We start from the raw sequence: 20,193 nt of genomic DNA, 5'->3' as shown, positions 1-20,193 counted from the left end.
TGTGCTGTTTACCTTGTGCCTCACATTTCCGATTCTATTAAGCAGATTCCTAAGGGCATCCCGCTCTCTATTTGTGTATAAAGGAAGGCCTCTCCTTTTTTTTTTGCGGGGGGGGGGGCACGCCATGGTTTAGGAATCCTAGTCACAGAGGAAAGGAAGGGTTACCATAAAGCTACGGAAAGAGCTTCGCAGTGACTCTGCTTGGGTGGAGGATCAAAAGGAAAATATCAGGCCAAACAGCGTGGGAGGCTTGAATGAAGATAGAAGGGGGACACGTGTATTTCCAAGTGGGGGTGGGGTGGGGGCTGCAGGTGGCCTTCCCTGGTAACAGCGTTTGTTAATTCCAAAGAATGGGGAGGGGGGGGCTTTACCTTCGCTGGGAAATAATAAGAACCATCCTACCGGGGTGGGAATTGGGGGGGGGGGAGGCTTTGTGCGGCAAAGGGAAAGATGGAGATGAGGTGGGAGTCCTTCCTTAGCGGATTCTAAGGGAGGGTCTTTGAGACCATCTCAGGAATTCTCCGCCCCGTTCCTTTGGGGTCCACCTCTGACGCAAAACTCTTCCCTCCTTCCTCCGCTTGACTCTGGCGCGTATCCCCCCCCCTCCCTTAAATAGCCTGGATCTGCTGGTAGAAGAGAACTGATACGAAGAAGCTTCAGCCTTTGCGTGCCAACTGCTTGCTCCGCCGGCCATGGTGCCTTGCGTGGCGCTGCTCAGCCTCCTCGGATTCGCAGTTCTGGCAGGTAAGTCAGACCAGCGAAGCAGGATCAGCACCCTGGACAGCGACAGTGGGATTGAGCGTGGGGGATTGCCGGCACGGTGGGAATTCCACAGCCCTCCCCAACCAAGAGCTTCTGTACTGGTTGAGAATTGGCACAGGAGAAGGGAGTAGTCTTCTGACAATTAATAGCTGATATTTCAGTCTGCGTGTGGCTCTCATCTCATATAAAATGTTTGTGCTAGCAACGTATTAATTACCGCCAATGCATACTCTTTATCATATACATACAGAAACAAGAATGTGGATGCATACATGGTCTACTTAATGATTAATAATAGCTAGCGTATGTTCACTTCTTTGCTGGAGGAAGACCAAGCAAGATTCATTGCTGTGCAAATAGCAGAGCTAAAATCTCAGAAGTATGTTGGAAATCAGCCCGGTCAATCGGGCAGCTTCTGCCTTTCAGAAGTGCACTAGGTTTCCCAGTCAGAACCATCCATCCATAAACTGGCCTAAGTTTTTTGGGGCAGAGGAAAAGAAAAGATAATAAGGCTGGGGAAAATTAATGCAATGTGCATGTGTATACACATATTTGTATCTATATTTGTCTCTTAACATGTATATGAGAAAAGAAGCAAGAAGGAAACTCTTGTGTAGTTACTGGGCGCAGGTACGTATTCTGTGATAGAAAAACAAACATACAAATATATGGTTTAATTCTTCAGTGATTAAATATATTGTGCAAACGTTCAGATTATGCTTTTTGCAATTTAAGATAATTTTTTTTAAAAAATCTAAAGGCTAAAATCACTTAAGAAAAGTAATATTGAATATGTTGACAAGAATGTTTACTAGTGGCGCTGTGTTTTATCCATTGACAAAAGCATATAAAAAGGGACCATTTAAATAATGTTTGACTTTTCTCCATCAGCTTGAACAAGCAGATGATTAAGAAAATGATGCTTAGTCTTCAAATAAAAGCAACTATTTTTAACAAAAGTACTCTTGAGGGTAATTGTCACCACTGAAGTGTTGTTGCTGCTTCCTTTAAAACCTGTAGCATTTAGACCTCTTTTTTTAAAAAAAAATCTTCTCCCTTCTCCTTACAAGCGTGTGGATTTTGTTTTTCAGGTTTTAAAGTGCTAGCGAGAAAGGGACAATGTGATTCTTGAACTTCACATCTGTGTATATCTGAAATGCTATGCAGATATTGACCAAATTGTGTGTTCTGGCTGAAATCTCATGCCTACATATCAAAAATTTATCCTGGATCTAGTAAAACTAAATCCATAATGTGAATTAGAATCAGATTAGGAATGGGCAACTTAAGTCCCTTCCATTTTATTCAGTCTACTCTATTATGATTGAATCTCGAATGAACTACTTGTTCCTATAATGAAATGCAAATCTCTATTCCCCTATAGGCTGCAGTCCTCTATGTACTTAGCAGGGAATCAGCACAACTACATTTAATGAGGCTTACAAGTTAGCATTTTTGTATAAGAGAACAGTCAGTTGTTCCAGAATATCTTGGCATATATATTGTAGAGTAGTTTGAAATCAAATGATGTAACAGTGCAAAAATGTAAGAATTTCACTAATGTAGTTTTCAAGGATGTTTTAGAACTGCATGTAAAAATGATATTATGACTGTATATTTAAGTTAAGGCATGACCAAGCAGGACAATTTGAATTGCTAATTCTATAATTCCATTATCTTGTGAGATACCAAAAACTGTCTTACTCATAAGAGTTCCCCAAAACATTTAATTCTCATTAAATTTTCTCACGAACATTTATCAGCCAATATAATATTCTATATTCAATAACTTTTACAAAACTTCTTTTACTTTCCTGGAATGAAGAGGAAGCATTAGCCACATGTATATAAGTAAAAACAATTCAGTGTGTATATGTGTAACATACATACAATATCTGAGAATGTTGAAAGTTTTCTCATTGATCCTTAAGGCACACATATTATTCTCATATTAAATCCAGTTTAAGAGAGAAATGTGGAGAAATATCATATATTATCATTGTTTCTGATGTTTGATAATGTCAGTAGAGCAAGGCATTGTCACTGATGCCCAGGGCTTTTTTTCTCGGAGAAAAGGTGGCGGAACTCAAACCTGGCCACGCCCTCATCAAACCCTAGGACCGCCCCTTTAGAGAACAGGAATGCAAGTAAAATTTGGGAGGGGCTATTTCCGGTGCGGCCGGCCCGGAAAAAGGTGCCGGAACGCGGTTCCGCCGCGTTCCGGCTGAAAAAAAGCCCTGCTGATGCCATTAGTACCATGTTGCTGTTGACAAGTTGGGTTGAAAAGCAGAATGGAGAGAAGGTCCCTTCAATTCCAAAGCCTCCATCTGATTGCCCATTCATTGCCCTCTTCCATTTTTTAGATACTCCAAAGCATAGCTCTATTGTTGGCAACGTGGGAGCAAAGGCAAGGAAGTTTAACTTTGCTTATTTGCTTATCAGATTTGTATATTATCCAGTCACAATATTTCAAGTTCTGTAGCATCACTGCAACCCTCATATACTGGTTAAAATTCATTCAACTTCATTAACTTAAAGCATTTCATCAGAAAACAAATCTTACAAATCTTACCTATACTGGTCAATGGCCTCTGTACCAATTGGAAGACCCGCATTAGTTGCTTTCATAGGCTCAGTGATTGGCATGCCCACTGTTGAGGACTAATGAAGTAGAATCATTCATATACCTTGGGAGAGGGTTCTGGAAGATGTATTGACTCTAGGGAGTCATCCAACCTGGATTGTCTACGCTATGATGTATCAATGATTCTCTGCTGTAGGTTAAATATAACAGAAGCAAGAACAGATAACTAGCAGGCAGCCTGATTATTTATTAATCTGTTTTACTATAACATTTGTCCCCAGGTGATCTATTTTGCAGCTTTGATCATGGTGAGACATAACCCAATGAATCAGATTAGGTTTAGAAATAATGACTTACCCAGAACCATATGGTGAGATTTTTGGATGAGTAGAAGTTGGTATATATATATATCCTCATATTTAAGCTCAAATGCAGCATGTTCTTGAATGCCTCCTACTATGAGAGGGCTGGCTCTGCATTAGCAAATTAGGACTGTTTATTTTGTCCTGTGTTCTGCTAGCTGCAATTAACCTTAATTAACAATGTGATACATAGACTTCCAGAAAGTTAAAGAACAATATGGTGGCTGATCCACCTGAACTCACCGTTCTATAATGAAACAAAAAATTGATGTTTCATCTAATGACAAATAAGCAAGTATAGCATATTTGGTAGAGAAAGGAACAACATGTACATATCATTTAAATATGAGCCAGCAGTGTGCTGCAGCTGCCAAAAAAGCCAACACAGTGCTACGCTGCATTAACAGAGGAATAGAATCAAGATCACGTGAAGTATTAATACCACTTTACAATGCCTTGGTAAGGCCACACTTGGAATACTGCATCCAGTTTTGGTCACCACGATGTAAAAAAGTACAACTCTGAGATCTTTCTCATGTCTCTTCTCGTTGTTTCTACTAATCCCCTGACCTCCGATTTTGTATATTCCTTCGGTTGCTGGAATTGGGTATGTCTAGTTTAACAAAGAGAAGGATGAGGGGGGACATGATAGCAGTGTTCCAATATCTCAGGGGCTGCCACAAAAAAGAGGGAGTCAAGCTATTTTCCAAAGCGCCTGAAGGCAGGACAAGGAGCAACGGGTGGAAGCTAACCAAAGAGAGAAGCAACCTAGAACTAAGGAGAAACTTCCTGACAGTTAGAACAATTAACCAGTGGAACAACCTGCCTCCAGCAGCGGTGAATGCTCCAACACTGGAAGTTTTTAAGAAGAAACTGGACAGCCATTTGTCCGAAATGGTATAGGGTTTCCTGCCTGAGCAGGGGGTTGGACTAGATGACCTCCAAGGTCCCTTCCAACTTTATCATTATTATTATCTTTATAGCTTTAGGAAATAAACTAATACAACTCTTGACTGGGAAATGTATCTTTTGTAATCTGAGGCTATATTGTTCCTACCAGCAGTAATAGTAATTTATCACCATCACTGAGGGTTATTTTTGTTCAACATGACCCATTTTCTCTCATCCTGAACAACTGCATTGTAATGGGAAGATGCTATCTTCATGTATTATACATGTACAGTCGTCATATGTTAAAACTTCACTCACTTTATGCCAAGGGGGACATCAACATTTATATATAATAGGATAGCTTTTCAACAGACAACAATGTAGACAAAAGGAACAAGTAAGTTACGTGTGTTGCTTACTATACATTGCAATCATATCAACCACAATAATTATACTAAGGAATTTCTTAACGTTCCCTTAATCCCAGAGAGGACTTAGAAATACAAAGTTGCTTGCAATTGTTTTAAAGTTTTAATTCATAGAATTATATTCTCCAGATGAAATCTTCATTATTTTTGGTGTGAGATAAAAGACTGGAGGATCCAAACAGTAGGGGGAAAAAAACAGAATTTTGCACATCTGGTATTAAAAATATAATTTTTGGAGCAAATTTGGGAAGCTATCTTACACTGGATCCAATGTCTACGCTATTCTATAATGGGAGTCTGTTTTGGATCTCGACTCCTCAGCTTGCATGGCTTATGGCAAAGTTTATGGCCTGCATCTTCAATATACAGTACTTCCTCCTTAGCCAAATGCATTGCCTTTCAAAGCTCATGTAGCCTCACCACTTTGAGACGAGACCTTTTCTTAAACTGGAGGTGCTGTGAATTTAACAAGGGACCTTCTGAAAGCAAGTGTGCACTCTGCCACTGAGTCAGAGAGCTTCTCCTCCGTCTGTATTAAACACACAGATCCTGGCTACGCAGTGGCCATTACAGTTCATGTATTTTAATTTGCCGTAGAAAATGTCAGGATGAAACTTCACACTGAGTGATTCTCTTATGCGTTAGTTAAACGTTTAATACCAGCTGAAGAAAGAACAGACAGCGTATTTGATGCGTTCTGAGTTTTATCGAAATGTTTGAACTAGCAAAAATGGAATGGCCATGGCTTAAAGGACACCCTTCTGCTGGGGATGCATTTTCCTTCCCCAGACAACATCACCACTTCAGACAGCAGCATTTGACCTCTTCACGTAGCCCACTGTTATTTAAGGTTGCAATGTAGCAATTTATTGAAACATTGCTTTGCCTTTTATCAGGAACAAGCAGCTTAATGGATAGTGATTGTTCATCACATGGACCTCAGTGTTTGTTATTTTCTACATATAATAATTGTAGGGTACAATCCCTCAAGATTTTCCTCCGATTAAAAGAAATGAGAGGACTGCAGCCCAAATTTTGTGAATTTTCCCTCCCCTCGTGCATTAGAAATGGGATTGATTACCCTTCCCTCCTTTTTTTCTGCATCCCTTCCATTTCAAATTTGGTCCACATATTCTCCCGCTGGACAGAGTAGATGAGTGGGGCACAAAAGAGGCAGAAGGGAGGGGAAATCTAAACAGATGCCATTCCATGAAAAGACAGACTCAGCTGGACTCAATGCAGACACCGGAGTTTGCTGTAGAGATATATGTTGTTCTGTGTGATCCTATCACACAGGATCAAAAGAATGTCAGATCTGTATCCAACCTTCTTTGCAGTTGCACCATAAAAAAGGATTTTGATCTAGAATCTAAAACTCCCTCCATTTGGTACCAGAGGCATCCCACCATGAAAAGCATCAACATAAACATGGGTGAACACAACTACCCTTGTAGTTTTAATGCAGTGTATATATAAGGAGAGGGGGGGAGGTCCCCAATGTACGGTGCTCCGGGGATATGGTCCAAATAGATAGTCCTCTCCAGTGCTTTTTTTCTAAAAAAAAAAAAGGTGCCGGAACTCACACATGTCATACAACCCGCCTTGCCTACCCTACAAGGTTCCATCCAAAAAAGGTGCCGGAACTCCGTTCTGAGAAAAAAAAGCCCTGGTCCTCTCTGCTCTTTTGCCAGCTGACAGATGGTAGCATGTTTTGTTCAGTGCTTAAATTGCTGCTAGGGAATTAAACAAACTCGACAGCAATTTCACTTGCTTCCTACTGTGCTTCTCCTTTGTAAGCCTTTTGAATGGCAGTTAGTTTAGGAGGTGGTGAATCTCCGGCCTTTCCAACAGCCTCAGCATCATGGTCAGTCCTCATATATGATGAGGGTTAGAATTCTGAAACATATGGATGAATTCTGGCTTCAGTTTCAGATCTGGCCCGGATGAATTCTGGCTTCAGTTTCAGATCTGGCCCAGCACTTAGCTTTCCATTAGTGTTATAGTGTTCCTGCATGACAGCTCCTTTATGCATGGGGGCAAACATGAAATCTAGTTAAGAATAATCTTTTCCCTGGACTGCAGTGCCAAAATTCATCCACAGATGGCCAAATAACAACAGTGCTTTTTTGTGCTTTCAGCTGGAAAATACCTCAATAAGCTTATTGTTGTTCATAAAAAATATTAAAAACGGGGGTAGGGAGGAGACAGTGTCAATAATGTTAGAAATCCCTTTCTCATTCCCCTCAGTGACAAATAACCTTATGGCTCAATTTCTTGTTGCTCTGGTCTCCTGAAAAAATAATAAAAAAGTTCCCACTCAAGAAATAACTCAGTCCCACAGAGGGGGTTGTCAGTCTCTGATTGAAGGCCTTCAGCAAGGGAAACTCTACTGCTCTTCTAACATGTCACTTCTCAAACTTCATCCTCTCACCACGAAGACATTTCTTGTAAGGCCCTTTTATGACTTGTGGACTTCAACTCCATGCCTGACTGAGGAATTCTGGGAGTTGACGTCCACAAGTCATAAAAGGGCCAAATTTGAAGACCCCTGAACTAAAATATCTGCTTTAAGCCTATTAGGTCAAATCATGCCCTTTGTAGAAGCGAAGAAAAAAAATCTTTGCCATCTTTGATGGTATTAAGTAGAATATTGATGTGTTATGTTATATACCCTTCTAATAACCAATACTAACTGCTGAATTTTCCTCTAGATAATTACACTAAGGAAGTTCTGTAATAGTATTTTGACCCAGAATATAGGGACCAGAGGTCCTCTTTAGCAAGAAGGAATCATGTCTCCCCCCAAAAAAAGGAGAATCACATCAGATGCTAGATAATGATGACATGGGAAAAAAATAATACCATGCATGCCTTTAATGCTTGTGGTAATTTTAATAAGTATTAAAATTTATTTAAGCAACTGCAAAATTTCAATGCTATAAGAAGATTGGGAAGAGAGCTATCCCAAAATAAAACTGAGGGGATTCATGCAGGTTGTTTGACCACTTGACGAGGAAAGGGACAAATGATGGGGTTTCTTTATAATTATGGGAGGTAGGTGACTGTATGTGGCCATCTTTTATTCTAGATCAGTGATGGCGAACCTTTTAGAGACCGAGTGCCCAAACTGCAACCCAAAACCCACTTATGCATTGTCAGGTGCTGGGTGGGTGTGGCCTATTGGGTGGGTGTGGCCCATTGGGTGGGCGTGGCTGCAGTGGTAACAGCAGACTGGGTGGGACTAAAAAGTTCAATCAATCCCAACTTTGCAAGATCTTTTTTTTTCCCGCGAGAAGTTGAAATTGACTGATTGATTGAACCTTTTTTTTTTGTACACGGTGGCAGAGGCCTAATGTGAAAAGGTTTTATAAAACCCAGCTGAAGGCCTAGGACTGGGGCGATGGCATGCATGCCCACAGAGAGGGCTCTGAGTGCCGCCTCTGGCACCCGTGCCATAGGTTCGCCACCACTGCTCTAGATCATGAGTTCATTAACTCTCAGGACCAAACCAGCCTCCTCATATAAATGATTGAAGATGGAACAAGACCCTTTAAGCTGAGGTTGCAGCTATCTCATATACCACTGGCTGCTCTGGTGACAGATGACAAATATTCGAAGTAACAGCAATTTACCAGAGGATACATGCTAGGAAAAATGGAATGCATGCCAAGTGCCCAAAAGGTTTCTCCAATGTTTTATTCAAAGCCTGTTGTAATTTGCTCTCATACCGTATTGTTCCCTCTTTCATGAAATATCAAATATCATGTTCTATCACTGCACACTGTATAATTAGACATGGATGTTTGGAAGAGCCTGGAATGATCCAACAGGGCTGTCAATGTTGTTTTCATTTTTTTTTCCTCCAAAAGTATATCTCAGCCCTCTGTAGCATCAATGCTACAAACTGATTTTGAAATGAGGGTAAGAAATGATGGCACCTACTCATTTGAACACAGCTTGGGTTGCACCCCATGGGGTTTGCACTACCAATTAGTGTCCTGCCTGATGGATGGCTGCATATTGGATGTTCATTCATGATTAAACTGTGTGAGCAAACCAATTTGCTTATATTGGTGCTTCTGTCCGTGTCTGCTTTTTACTGCCTGCATTGCAGATGGAGGCAAGCACTCACGTGTGTGGGGGAGGGAAAGGGGGGGAAGGCAGAGGGTGGGGTGATTTCAAACACAGAGGCAGGCAACATGAACCAGCACTCTCTTGACATACTAAGATGGGGGAAAAAGACACTCCTAATGCCATCTGGCAACTTGCCAGGGACTTTTGCATTGCTACTATCATAATTTACAAAAAATGTGAAAGTTAAAAGGTTATATTGATATATTTAGTTGATCATACTTACTTTCCTGTTCTTCTTTCTTGGTCCATTGGTTGTTATTATTTGAACCCAAGGAACTTTTTTAAAAAAAGGTTTCATACAATCGTCCTCGTAGAATAATACAAAATAATGTTCTTTATTAATAATGGAAAATCACAATGTTATATAAATCAGCTTAAGTAAGAATGGCAAATCAGAGTGGGAAACTAATATATTTTTTTCATATTGGGAAGGGGAAGCATCTAAATAAAGATACAATTATAAAACGAAGTAATACACACTCATTGGAACCAAACAAAATAAATCAAATAGCTTTGTGTGTGTGTGTGTGTGTGCACGCACACACACATTGCTCACATGTGGATATGCAAAGGGAAGGGAGCCTCTTCAAAAACTCAGAACAAGTTGTTGCTTTCGCTCTGCAAGTCATAATCACAATAAACTGCAACGTTGCTGCATGATTGTATTTTCACAGTACACATATGCATCATTGTGTAGACATATCGGCAACCCACATAAACTCATCAGGCTGTTCTCGGTCACATTTGGCTGACACGCTCCCAGATGTATTAGATGCAGTTTCTGCACTATTAGAAATAAAGAGGATGCTGCTTGCTAGCATTTGTCTAACCTCCCACCAGTATCTTTTTAAATAAAGAGAACTGTATTAAATCAGAATGAGCCAAGTGCATTTGTGCAAGTGGTGATATGGGAACCCTAAATCTAGGGCATGAAAATTATTCTCTGATTGAAAAGAAATGCTTTCAAATACAGCAAATATTCGGTATAACCAAAGGACGTTCCATAGCGAGTTTAGTTGTCTTTTCCAAAGCTGTGATTTTAAACTCTTCCTCTAATTTTTATCTTTTTTTGCTTTAAAGGCATTCATTCGGCTCCGGTGGAAAATGATGATCATACTGGAGAAATGGTGAGCAGAAAAATTCTCATTTGTCTAAAAAGTGAGATTTATTAGGTCACTTTTGTAGGAGGCGGAGTGGCAGGGCCTGGGGGAAGAGTTAAGAGAGGGATCAGCCTAGAATTGTTACATTTTCACAAGCAGTCTAAGTTCAACCCCTCTTGAATTACACTTGACCAGATTCTTGTGAATTGTTGTTGTTGTTAATTACGAAGTCGTGTCCGACCCATCGCGACCCCCATGGACAACGTTCCTCCAGGCCTTCCTGTCCTCTACCATCTTCTGGAGTCCGTTTAAGCTCATGCCTACTGCTTCAGTGACTCCATCCAGCCACCTCATTCTCTGTCATCCCTTTCTTCTATTGCCCTCAATCTTTCCCAGCATTAGCTCTTCTCCAGTGAGTCCTTCCTTCTCATTAGGTGGCCAAAGTATTTGAGTTTCAACTTCAGGATCTGGCCTTCAATAGGCACGAGCAATAAATCGCCTTAATTGGAATTTAACATGTGGTCCTGATATTTGCACCTGACACTTTCACAGATTATCAGAAATTCTTGCATGCTCTAGAGACATATAAAGTGCCTTACACGTAGGCAACACCATGTTTTAATGGATGACAACTCCTTCGTTTGGAGGAAGGACCTTTCAGGACAGTTTAGCAAGGGACAGAGTTAGGAGTCTCTTGTGAGCAAGATAATTTAATGAACCTGGTGACCTCCTCTTCTCTCATGAATGTTTTGGATAAATCCATGCATTTTTTTTTCTGGTTTGTGCCCAATTCAACAATTCCACATGGATGTTCAAACCATGTTCAGCCTCTTCCCATATTTCTGTTGTCTTCTAGGAGTCAAGAGATTTTTAAAATATTAAGAACAGGAACACAAAATGTTTACATTGAGGCTCCTTAAATCTAACTGGAGTCATGAGAATTCCAGCTTACTATGTCTCATTACATAGTATTTCATAGCGAGTCCAAATCATGGTATCCTATCATAGAAGCCTTCCATAAGTGGCCCTGAATTAACAGCCATATCTTGTAACATAAAAACAACTGGATTTGTGCAGTGCTTCATAGTACAATACAGGATATCCGACTGGTGTTTATATAATTTTTTGGCTTCTCAAAAAAGCAGGACTACCACATCTTTCTTAGTAGATGCTAAAATTGAGATCAGGGCAGGAAGATGGGGTAATGAGGAGTGCAGAAAATGTTGATGGCCAGCTGGCTGCACAGCTCTTGTACCTTGACCCAAAATTCAACAGCATGATTCTATGGGCATTGGAAACCACAAAAATAGGACTGAAGTTTCCATGTGGGGCTTGAAATAAGTAAAGCATGTGGAAAAAACCCTCATTTTCTTTGGTGTCACATGCTTTGGAAATCTAGTGGTCTAAATTTTTGGATTTCCTCCTCCAGTTTATATCATGATGGTAAAAATAAAGATGCTATTATTTAGATGGGTATTTTTTTATTTTTTTGAGCAACTATTAAATAACTTAGAAATTTAGTTTCCTTTGCTTCAGGATTACTTACTCACTTGGAATCTTCCAATCATAAATTTGTTTTCCATGTTTATGATTTTAATCAGCTTGAATATTTGGTTGAAATAGAATATTTCAATATTAAATGAATCATCTTCCTTTGTTGCTTTTGATCCAGATAACCCGATGTATTATAGAAGTCCTTTTGAACAGTTTATCAAAAGGCAATTCTCCGCTTATTAATCCACAGTGCAAGGAGCTTCTGAAAAAAGGTAAGTGCATATCTTAAAAGTAACATACTTTCCACGACCAGATTTTATGCTAGTTGAATATATTATATATACAATATTATATAATATTGTAATATTTATGTAATGTGGACTGGGAGACTTCCAAAATTGCTCAATTACAACTTCCAGCAGATTTTACCATTACTACTAGAGATTGCTGAGAACTGTAGTTCAACAATATCTGAAGAAATATATTCCAAGTTCCCAGCATAGATGGAATCGACAGTGACTTAAGAGTCCACTGTCTTTTGTATTTATGTATTTATTAAATATATCTGACTGCCTGAAGTGGACTCTAATAGATATGGCACTACATATACTGTAGAGCAGGGCTGTCAAACTCGCAACATCACGTGACGTGTCGCAACATATCACAACTTTTTTTCCATTGCCGGCAATGGGGCATCCGGTCTGTGGGCCGGCAGTTTGACACCCCTGGTATAGAGGGTAGTAGTTCTGGAAAAGTGAAGCTTCCCAGCAAACACATTATGGAGGAGCTCAAGTCCACTGCTTCTTTTCTGAAGAACCATATTGTGGTTCTCAGCTAGAATGGGGTAGAGACTGAAAAGACTGGCAAACTTGGAATCCTTCCAGGGGTGGAAGTGGCAGAGGTCAGACCCCACTTAAAATCCCTGAGGCCTATATTTGTCTGTTCAGAAGAAAATGGAATCAACTCACAACTTCATCGGTCCCCTGGGTCCTCAGGTCTGCTGGCATAATCAGGTCTTGAGGGATCTTCAGAAACTCAGGAATGATGAGGCCAATCTTATATCTGGGGGAGAAGATTCCACAATATGGGTGCCACAGCAAAAAAGGCCCACAGCCTAGGGCCTACCAAATATAGGCCTCTAGATGATGGAATCTATAACATACCAATTCTGTGAGATCTGGTCGGACAAGACCAGTAATTGAAAACTGGCTCATTGAAGAGTACAAGTATTAATGCAAATAGCAATGTTAGTACTAATATTTAGAAAGCTGAAAACAGTTAATTGATTCCAAGTGCAGTTACTGATTGTGAGTCCACATGCACTCTGGTAAATGGAATACACACACAAGAGACACACGTCTGAATAGAAAAGAATATCTAAAATTGGGATTTCTTTGGGCTGGAGATCCACTTGCCTCAACCTCTTAATGCTTGCTCAGGAAGCGTGGGCTAAGAACTGTTTATATTATTTTTATACTATATTAACATTATTATATTAACATATTATGACATGGAGTACATAAAACAATACCATTCATTCATTCAGTCATTCATTCATTCAATTTCTATAGCCAGCCATCTCACTCAATGACTCTGGATGACTTACAGTTCAAAAAATATATTACAATTAAGGCACTAAAATGCTTTTAAAGCAATAAAAAAACTATAAAAGCATCCAAAAGAAATATACACAGCAACCGAGATATTTAGCCAGTTAGAAATATAGCCAGGAAACGGGGCCCTTGATACATTCAGCATCCCAGGCTTGGAAACATTTTAAATGACTTAGTTTTAAAAGGGGAAATGAATAGGCATACACACATACAATCATAATGATAACCTTATTCATCAAAAATATGGACTCCCATGTCCTAGGGTCAAGGGCAAGCTAAAGTGGCAAATTTACCTAGGCTTCTTCTTGATAAACGTTTATAGGCAAGAACCCTTGTAATGGGGCCATGCTCTTAAAAGAGTAAATAGTCCTCCATGTGTATTCTCTGAGACTTTTTTCTAGGTCAGGTTAAATATTCGTATCCATTCAGACTGTAAATACAGATTCAAAAAAAAAATGCTGGTTTCTAACCATACTGTCCATAGAAGAGCCCCTTTTGCTTCTTTGCTACAGCATGATGGAATGGCTGTTACCAGGTGGGAGTTGAGGGAATGTTGGAGGAATAGTGAGCAAGTGATGAAGTCACCACTGACCATTGTGAAGTATGCACAAGGTAATAATAGTCCAAAGAAAATATTCCATGGTTTTTGATTCTCTTTGGGAGGTCCTGAAGAGAAAGGGAAAGTGGAAGAAAATCAGGGACAGAAGAATAGAACAGAACAGAACAGAATAGAAGCTGGAAGGGACCTTGGAGGTCTTCTAGTCCAGCCTCCTATACATCTCAGACAAGTGACTGTCTAGCCTCTTCTTGAAAATCTCCAGTGATGGAGAGCCCACGATTTCTGGAGGCAAGCTGTTCCACTGGTTAATTGTCCTCACTGTCAGGAAGTTTCTCCTTAATTCCAAGTTGCTCCTCTCTTTGATCACTTTCCAACCATTGTTTCTTGTCCAGCTCTCTGGTGCTTTGGTGAATAATGTGACCCCCTCTTCTTTGTGGCAGTCCTTCAAATACTGGAACACTGCTATCATGTCTCCCCTATTTCTTCTTTTCTTTAGACTAGCCAGACCCATGTCCTGCAGCCGTTCTTCGTATGTTTTAGTCTCCAGGCCTTTGATCATCTTAGTTGCTCTTCTCTGATTTTTTTTCCAGACTCTCAACATTCTTTTTTGTGATATGGCGACCAAAATTGGCTGCAGTATTCCAGGTGTGGTCTTACTAGGGTAAGACCAGGTAGTCCATAATGAAAATGAAAATACAATGGTATTATAATGAGGAATCCACAGCATATTTTGTTTTGTTGCAGGTGAACAACAAAAACAAAAAGAGAAAAATATACAGCAAGGCATGGAACTTGGCGCAAGAACTTTATCTGAATCGGAAGAATTAAGAAAGCAGTCAGAAGGGACTGTGAGGGAAGAACAAGATGTGAGTGAAGAAGAGTTTAAGAGACAGGCAGGAGGAGATGCTAAGTGGCATCAGGAAACGAAGAAATATGGGGGAAGCAGCAACCAACAAACTGCCTCCCAAGGGACCTCTTTTGCTTTGGATAGAGCCCCTAAAGAAGAAAAAAAGAATGAGAATGGAAAAGAAGCCGAGGAAGATAATTATAAAAGAAATCATCACAATGGCGATGGAGGCAAAGAAAAGAAAGTCAGTGAAGAAGTAGAATCTGAGCCTCTAGAGAAAAAGTCGGTTCTTACATCTGGAAAAATGGATGAGGATGATTACAAGCATTCCTATGGCCAAAAGTATGTGGAAGAAATAATTCAGAGTCAAGAAAGGGAAAATGAAGACAATGAGGAGGAGGAGGAGGAAGAAGAAAAGGAAGAGGAAGAAGAGGAAGAGGAGAGTAATGAAAAGTATCATCATAGTTTTCATGAAGAATTTGAAGATTCTTCAGAGAAGGACGGTGGTGAAACAGAGAAGCAAGGCCACAAATCAGGACATTACCGAAGAAAACCAAGACTGGGTAAGTCCTCTGAATACAACAGCCATCATATTGGTGAAAAAAGGGGCTCATCTGAAGAGCCTAGTGAGGAAGAAAGTGAATTTTGGGCTAAAAGGAGTCATCACCCCAACCATTATGAGAGAGAACATTACTTTGTGGAACCAAGAAACGCTATTGAAATGCATAGGTCCGAGGAAATGGAGAGAGAGAGCAGGAACAAAGGATATTGGGATCAACAGTATCCCAGCCAAGAGGACAGTGATGAGGACATGAAGCATCACAGCGAGGAAAATGAAAGGAGACAGTATCAGTATATGAGGAAAAGACTTTTTGGTGGACCATCAAGGGAGATCAGACATCACCACGAAGTAAGGGTACCTTACAGCAAAGCAAGGCAGGAAAATGGAGGTACGAAACAAAGCCATGATAGCTTAGATGAGAAGCGGCACCATGACCAACCAAATGTACAGCTAGAGATGGCAAAACCACAAAACAAGGAGAGAGAAGATGGAGAGCAACGACTCAACAGCCAAGAAGCCAGAGAAGAAAAGCACTATCCTAATAATGATGGAGAGCTAGAAACTCCACACTACAGTGAGAGAGGAAAACACTTTGATAATAAAAGAACTCTTCTGCTAGAGGAGGGCTACCCAAGAAGCCACTATCTTGTAGAAAATGTAAAAAGAGCTTTAAACCCATATTATTACCAACAGCCCAGGTGGAAAAGCAGATCTGTGGACAAGAACGCTGACATCATCAACCCACTGTTGGAGAGCGAAGAAGAACGCAAGTCCCACTTGAATAAGAGGGAATTCTTTCCTGAATATAATGATTATGATTTGTGGGAGAAGAAGCAGGTCCTGGCTAGCTTAAACCCCAAACAGGACAACAGTAACAATCCTGAAAGGCTATACAAACCTGAGATAAAAAGGCAGTATGATAGAATGGATGAGTTGGCCCATCTTCTGAGCTACCGGAAGAAATCTGCAGAATTTCCAGAACTGTACAACTCAAAAGAAGACATTGAAAGGGGACACGTAATAAGAAGTGGCAAGGACAAATTTCACCAGAGGCCTCTGACACCAGAAGAGGTATTTATTTTATGATTTCTAAGAAAGCTAGAATAATTCTTTCCTAAAAAAAGTCTTTTATTTCAGCAAAATCATACGGTATGCGACTAGGTGAAACATGATAATACGTTAGGGTTATATTCTCAGTACCTTGCTGATAATTTTATATATGATCAAAAAGTATGAAGTCCTGTTGATTCAGGCTTCGTACAGTATTCAAATCATCTACAGGACCCTCAATGTGTCCGAGTTAATAGTCTGACTTTAGCTGTCTTTCACTTAGCCTTCTCTGTCTCTAGGTATCATTTACATTTGTACTTCACTGGAATGATGTAACCTGCTGAAGTTGTTTTATAATTACCCTATCGAAATTGTCAACAAAATTGGATCTTAAGAGGAGGGAAGAAAAATCCTTGAGTGTTAAAAATATCTAAAAAGCTGTCAATCAAGGACTTAATGTTCTGATTTATTTAGTTTAGAACGTGTTAGACTCCATTTAACTTATTTGAAATGAATATATCCAGGATTGTACAATCTACTTAATCCCTGTTTAAATCAACTTCTTTGTCATGGCATGGCAAAGCACAGGCCAGATAGTTAAGGCAAGAACAGGTGACCAATTTTCTGCAAAGAACTTTCTTCTGGGGATAATCTGTAACAATATTTTTAGTTATAGGCCAAGCTAGAGTTAAAACCTTAATTCTGGTTTCATTTCTTACAAAATACCTGAACAAAATGTGATTAAGCTCCAGGAAGTGTTTGGTTTTTTTTAAATCAAAGGCTTTCAGATTATAAACAACTAGGCTCATTCTTCTTGCTTTAAATTGATCTTGTTAAAATAGCTGCGTTTCTGGACTGGTATCTACTGCTAAGACAGGCAAGTGTTTTATGTTCCCAAAATGCAGAATAGGGAATACAGTACTTTGACCCAGGCCAGTCACCTAAGATTTTACTCAGCAAGATACATCTGTGTACACACATACATACAAGCTTAGCTGCATGACACCCAACACTATATCATCATAGTAGCAACCTGTTTAAAATTTAGTAACCAATTTTTCATTTTAAATCTGTTGTTCTGTTCTATTAACATATTCATTTTAATTCTGGGCTGCAGGCTTCATTTCCTACCATACCTCCTACTTAGAAATAGTCAGAATGACACATCCTGATTTTCAATATTACACAACGTGGTATACCATGTCTCACTGAAATAACTGAACAAGCAAGTGTGCATGGAGTGACATAACTGCCATACTATAAGATCATGTTCTGGAAAAACTATCCCACCACATAACTTGACAAATGATCAGTGCCAAATATTCTTAACACTATGTCGATGCAGAGAATTAAAAATCTGAAGAAAAGCATGAAGATGATTTCTGATCCTTTTTGCAAAACATAAAACATTTGGCACTTACAAACTGATTCCTAGAGAAACTGCAGTTCCCTATAAATACTAAGCCAAATTAAAAAAAATATGAGTTACTACAGAACACAGACATAATGGCACAGGTTAACATCACATGGTTGATCTCCATGTCTAGGAATCATCACTATGCTTTGATGGAAAGTAAGATTAATTTCATCGTGCTCTCCTTACGGAAACGGATCACATGAATCACAAAAATAGAATGCATGAGTATTTAGAAGCTCTCCCCTAATTTTCCTTTCTCAGTTTTCCTGAGTAAAGTTTGGGACATGGAAACTAAGATTTTCATGCAGAAAGTGGACCTTGAGTATATACTACTTGCATAATGGAGATAATCTGGTTTAAAGTAAAAAAATAATAATCTATGAGATTATGCATTTACAAAATTTAATTTTATTGCAATAAAATCACATTTTAAAGTATTTTGCAAATGCTACATAGATAATTAAAATCTAGTAAGATAGAATGCTTAGTTTTATAGGATCTTGAGTACTTTTTTCTGATCAATTTCTTGATTGTTGTGAAAGGAGCTCCCGGATGTCCCCACACAGGTGTGCATACACAGCCATGTTGCCCACTTTATACAGCCTTAATAGGAAAGGCTATTGGAAGAACCAGGAAAAGTAACTAGGGCTACATTAGAGTTAAAAATCCAAATATAATACTTGCATATGAGCCATGATCAAATCTAATTAAATCTAAATCAAATAAGATCACTAAGCAGTACAATTGCATGAATTTCTAACAGTCAAATTCTCAGAATAAAAAGTGATCTATGCCTTTATAAACTACATGGATTTTTTCCCCCCATTATTACAGGAGAAAGAATTGGAAAACCTGGCTGCTATGGATTTGGAGCTGCAGAAGATAGCTGAAAAATTCAACAATAATCAGAGAGGATAAATTTTATTTGACGTAATGTGGTATGGTGAAGAGTAGTTTTATTTAAAGTATCCCATATTTACTAGTAAAGTCACTGCCTCAAATGTTGTTCTTCTCCCTAATTAGAAATAGTTTATCCTTTAAATATATACTTTATACCAGTACAAAGCATCCTTCTGTTCTAAAAGATTTGTTCAGATCAGCATGAATTTTTGCCTTCTGAATTTTGAAATGTATGAGGATAATTGTGTGTGCGTTCTTCAGAAATATATTATCTCGGTACAAAATAATAAACTTTACATTGTCTATATAGTTAACTGCATGTGCTCCTGCATAGCTTGTTTATGATTTACACAGTTAGATTCATCAGAGGAGACACAGTAACATGCTTGTAAGTCTATATTGGAACTAATTTTTTGTTCCTTATAAAATTAGTATATTCTATAGTACCTTAAAATCTACTTTGGGAGGCTGACAGCACCAAAATAGATGCACCATCTATTCCTATATTGTTATAAAACAAACTGAAGTCTCACAGCTTATGAAAAAGGTACACTGACTGCAGCTCTCTCATAAAAGCATTGAATGTGGTTTTTAAACTATCCCCAAAGTTTCTATGGGACTGTATTTTTAAAGTCATTGAGACATAAGTGGTTAGCTACATAATTGCTGTCTTCAGTTATTTATAAATTTAATAGAGGTGGGCTTAAAAGAAACTAAATGTTCACAGCATTTACAGTAATTAATTTTAATTTCATATGCATTTAATTTTTATTTATACAATCATCAACTTTATTTTGGGCTCATCCACTTTTGGCAGTATGGTCCTCACCACACTACTCAAGAAATATAAATGTTAGAGATACCCCAGTTTTAAAACAAAATGGAATCTTAACCATCTGGTAGTATCAGAATATCTGAAGGAATTATGCTAGTGAGGTATTCAACAGAATAAAATGTCTGCTTTTCATCATATTCTGATGCTGATGAAGAATTTCTCAGAACTTCCAACTTTTATTTTATAGCAGTTAATTCCAGTAGTACTTAAGGAGATTGTTTTTATTAGTTTTGATAATAGGCCTGGAAAATGCTATGAAGCCTTTATATAAAAGTGAGCAGGTTTTGTTATTCTCAAAAAACACCAGTAGTATCAATGATTTTTTTATTAGAAAAAAAACCCTGTACTGCACTGATTACAACTTAAGATTTCAGGACTAAGGCCTGCTAGCCAAAGGCATTCTGGCTTCAAAATTCCAAACCAAATATCACACAAATATCTAACGTATTAAACATTTAATTAAAAAGTTAAATGAGTATATATTTTCATAGGTCATTTATTATCACTAGCATTCTCTATTCTTGATTCCCTGATTGCCACCTACTGTATGTTGGAAATATTGCTTCGCCTCATGAGCATAAATGAATGGTCCTTCTGCTTTTTCAAGGCCAAATTGGTTGGGGAATCAATTCCAAGTGATTTTTTTTCCTACTCT

The 20,193-nt window shown here is 38.9% G+C and overlaps 1 protein-coding gene across 1 annotated transcript; it reads left to right on the top strand.

Annotated features, from left to right (window-relative positions):
• The first annotated feature begins 653 nt into the window (after positions 1-653).
• On the top strand, positions 654-19,006 carry CHGB (chromogranin B). Its single transcript, XM_015826728.2, has 5 exons — positions 654-744; positions 10,242-10,288; positions 11,934-12,027; positions 14,672-16,407; positions 18,638-19,006. The coding sequence occupies exons 1-5, from the start codon at positions 693-695 to the stop codon at positions 18,719-18,721; spliced, it is 2,013 nt and encodes a 670-aa protein (XP_015682214.1). The 5' UTR covers positions 654-692; the 3' UTR covers positions 18,722-19,006.
• The last annotated feature ends 1,187 nt before the right edge of the window (positions 19,007-20,193 follow it).

The sequence above is a fragment of the Protobothrops mucrosquamatus genome, unplaced genomic scaffold (genome assembly GCF_001527695.2).
Source record: "Protobothrops mucrosquamatus isolate PMUCROS unplaced genomic scaffold, P.Mucros_1.0 scaffold3259, whole genome shotgun sequence".
Lineage (NCBI taxonomy): Eukaryota > Metazoa > Chordata > Lepidosauria > Squamata > Viperidae > Protobothrops > Protobothrops mucrosquamatus.
This window is presented reverse-complemented; position numbering and strand designations above follow the sequence as displayed.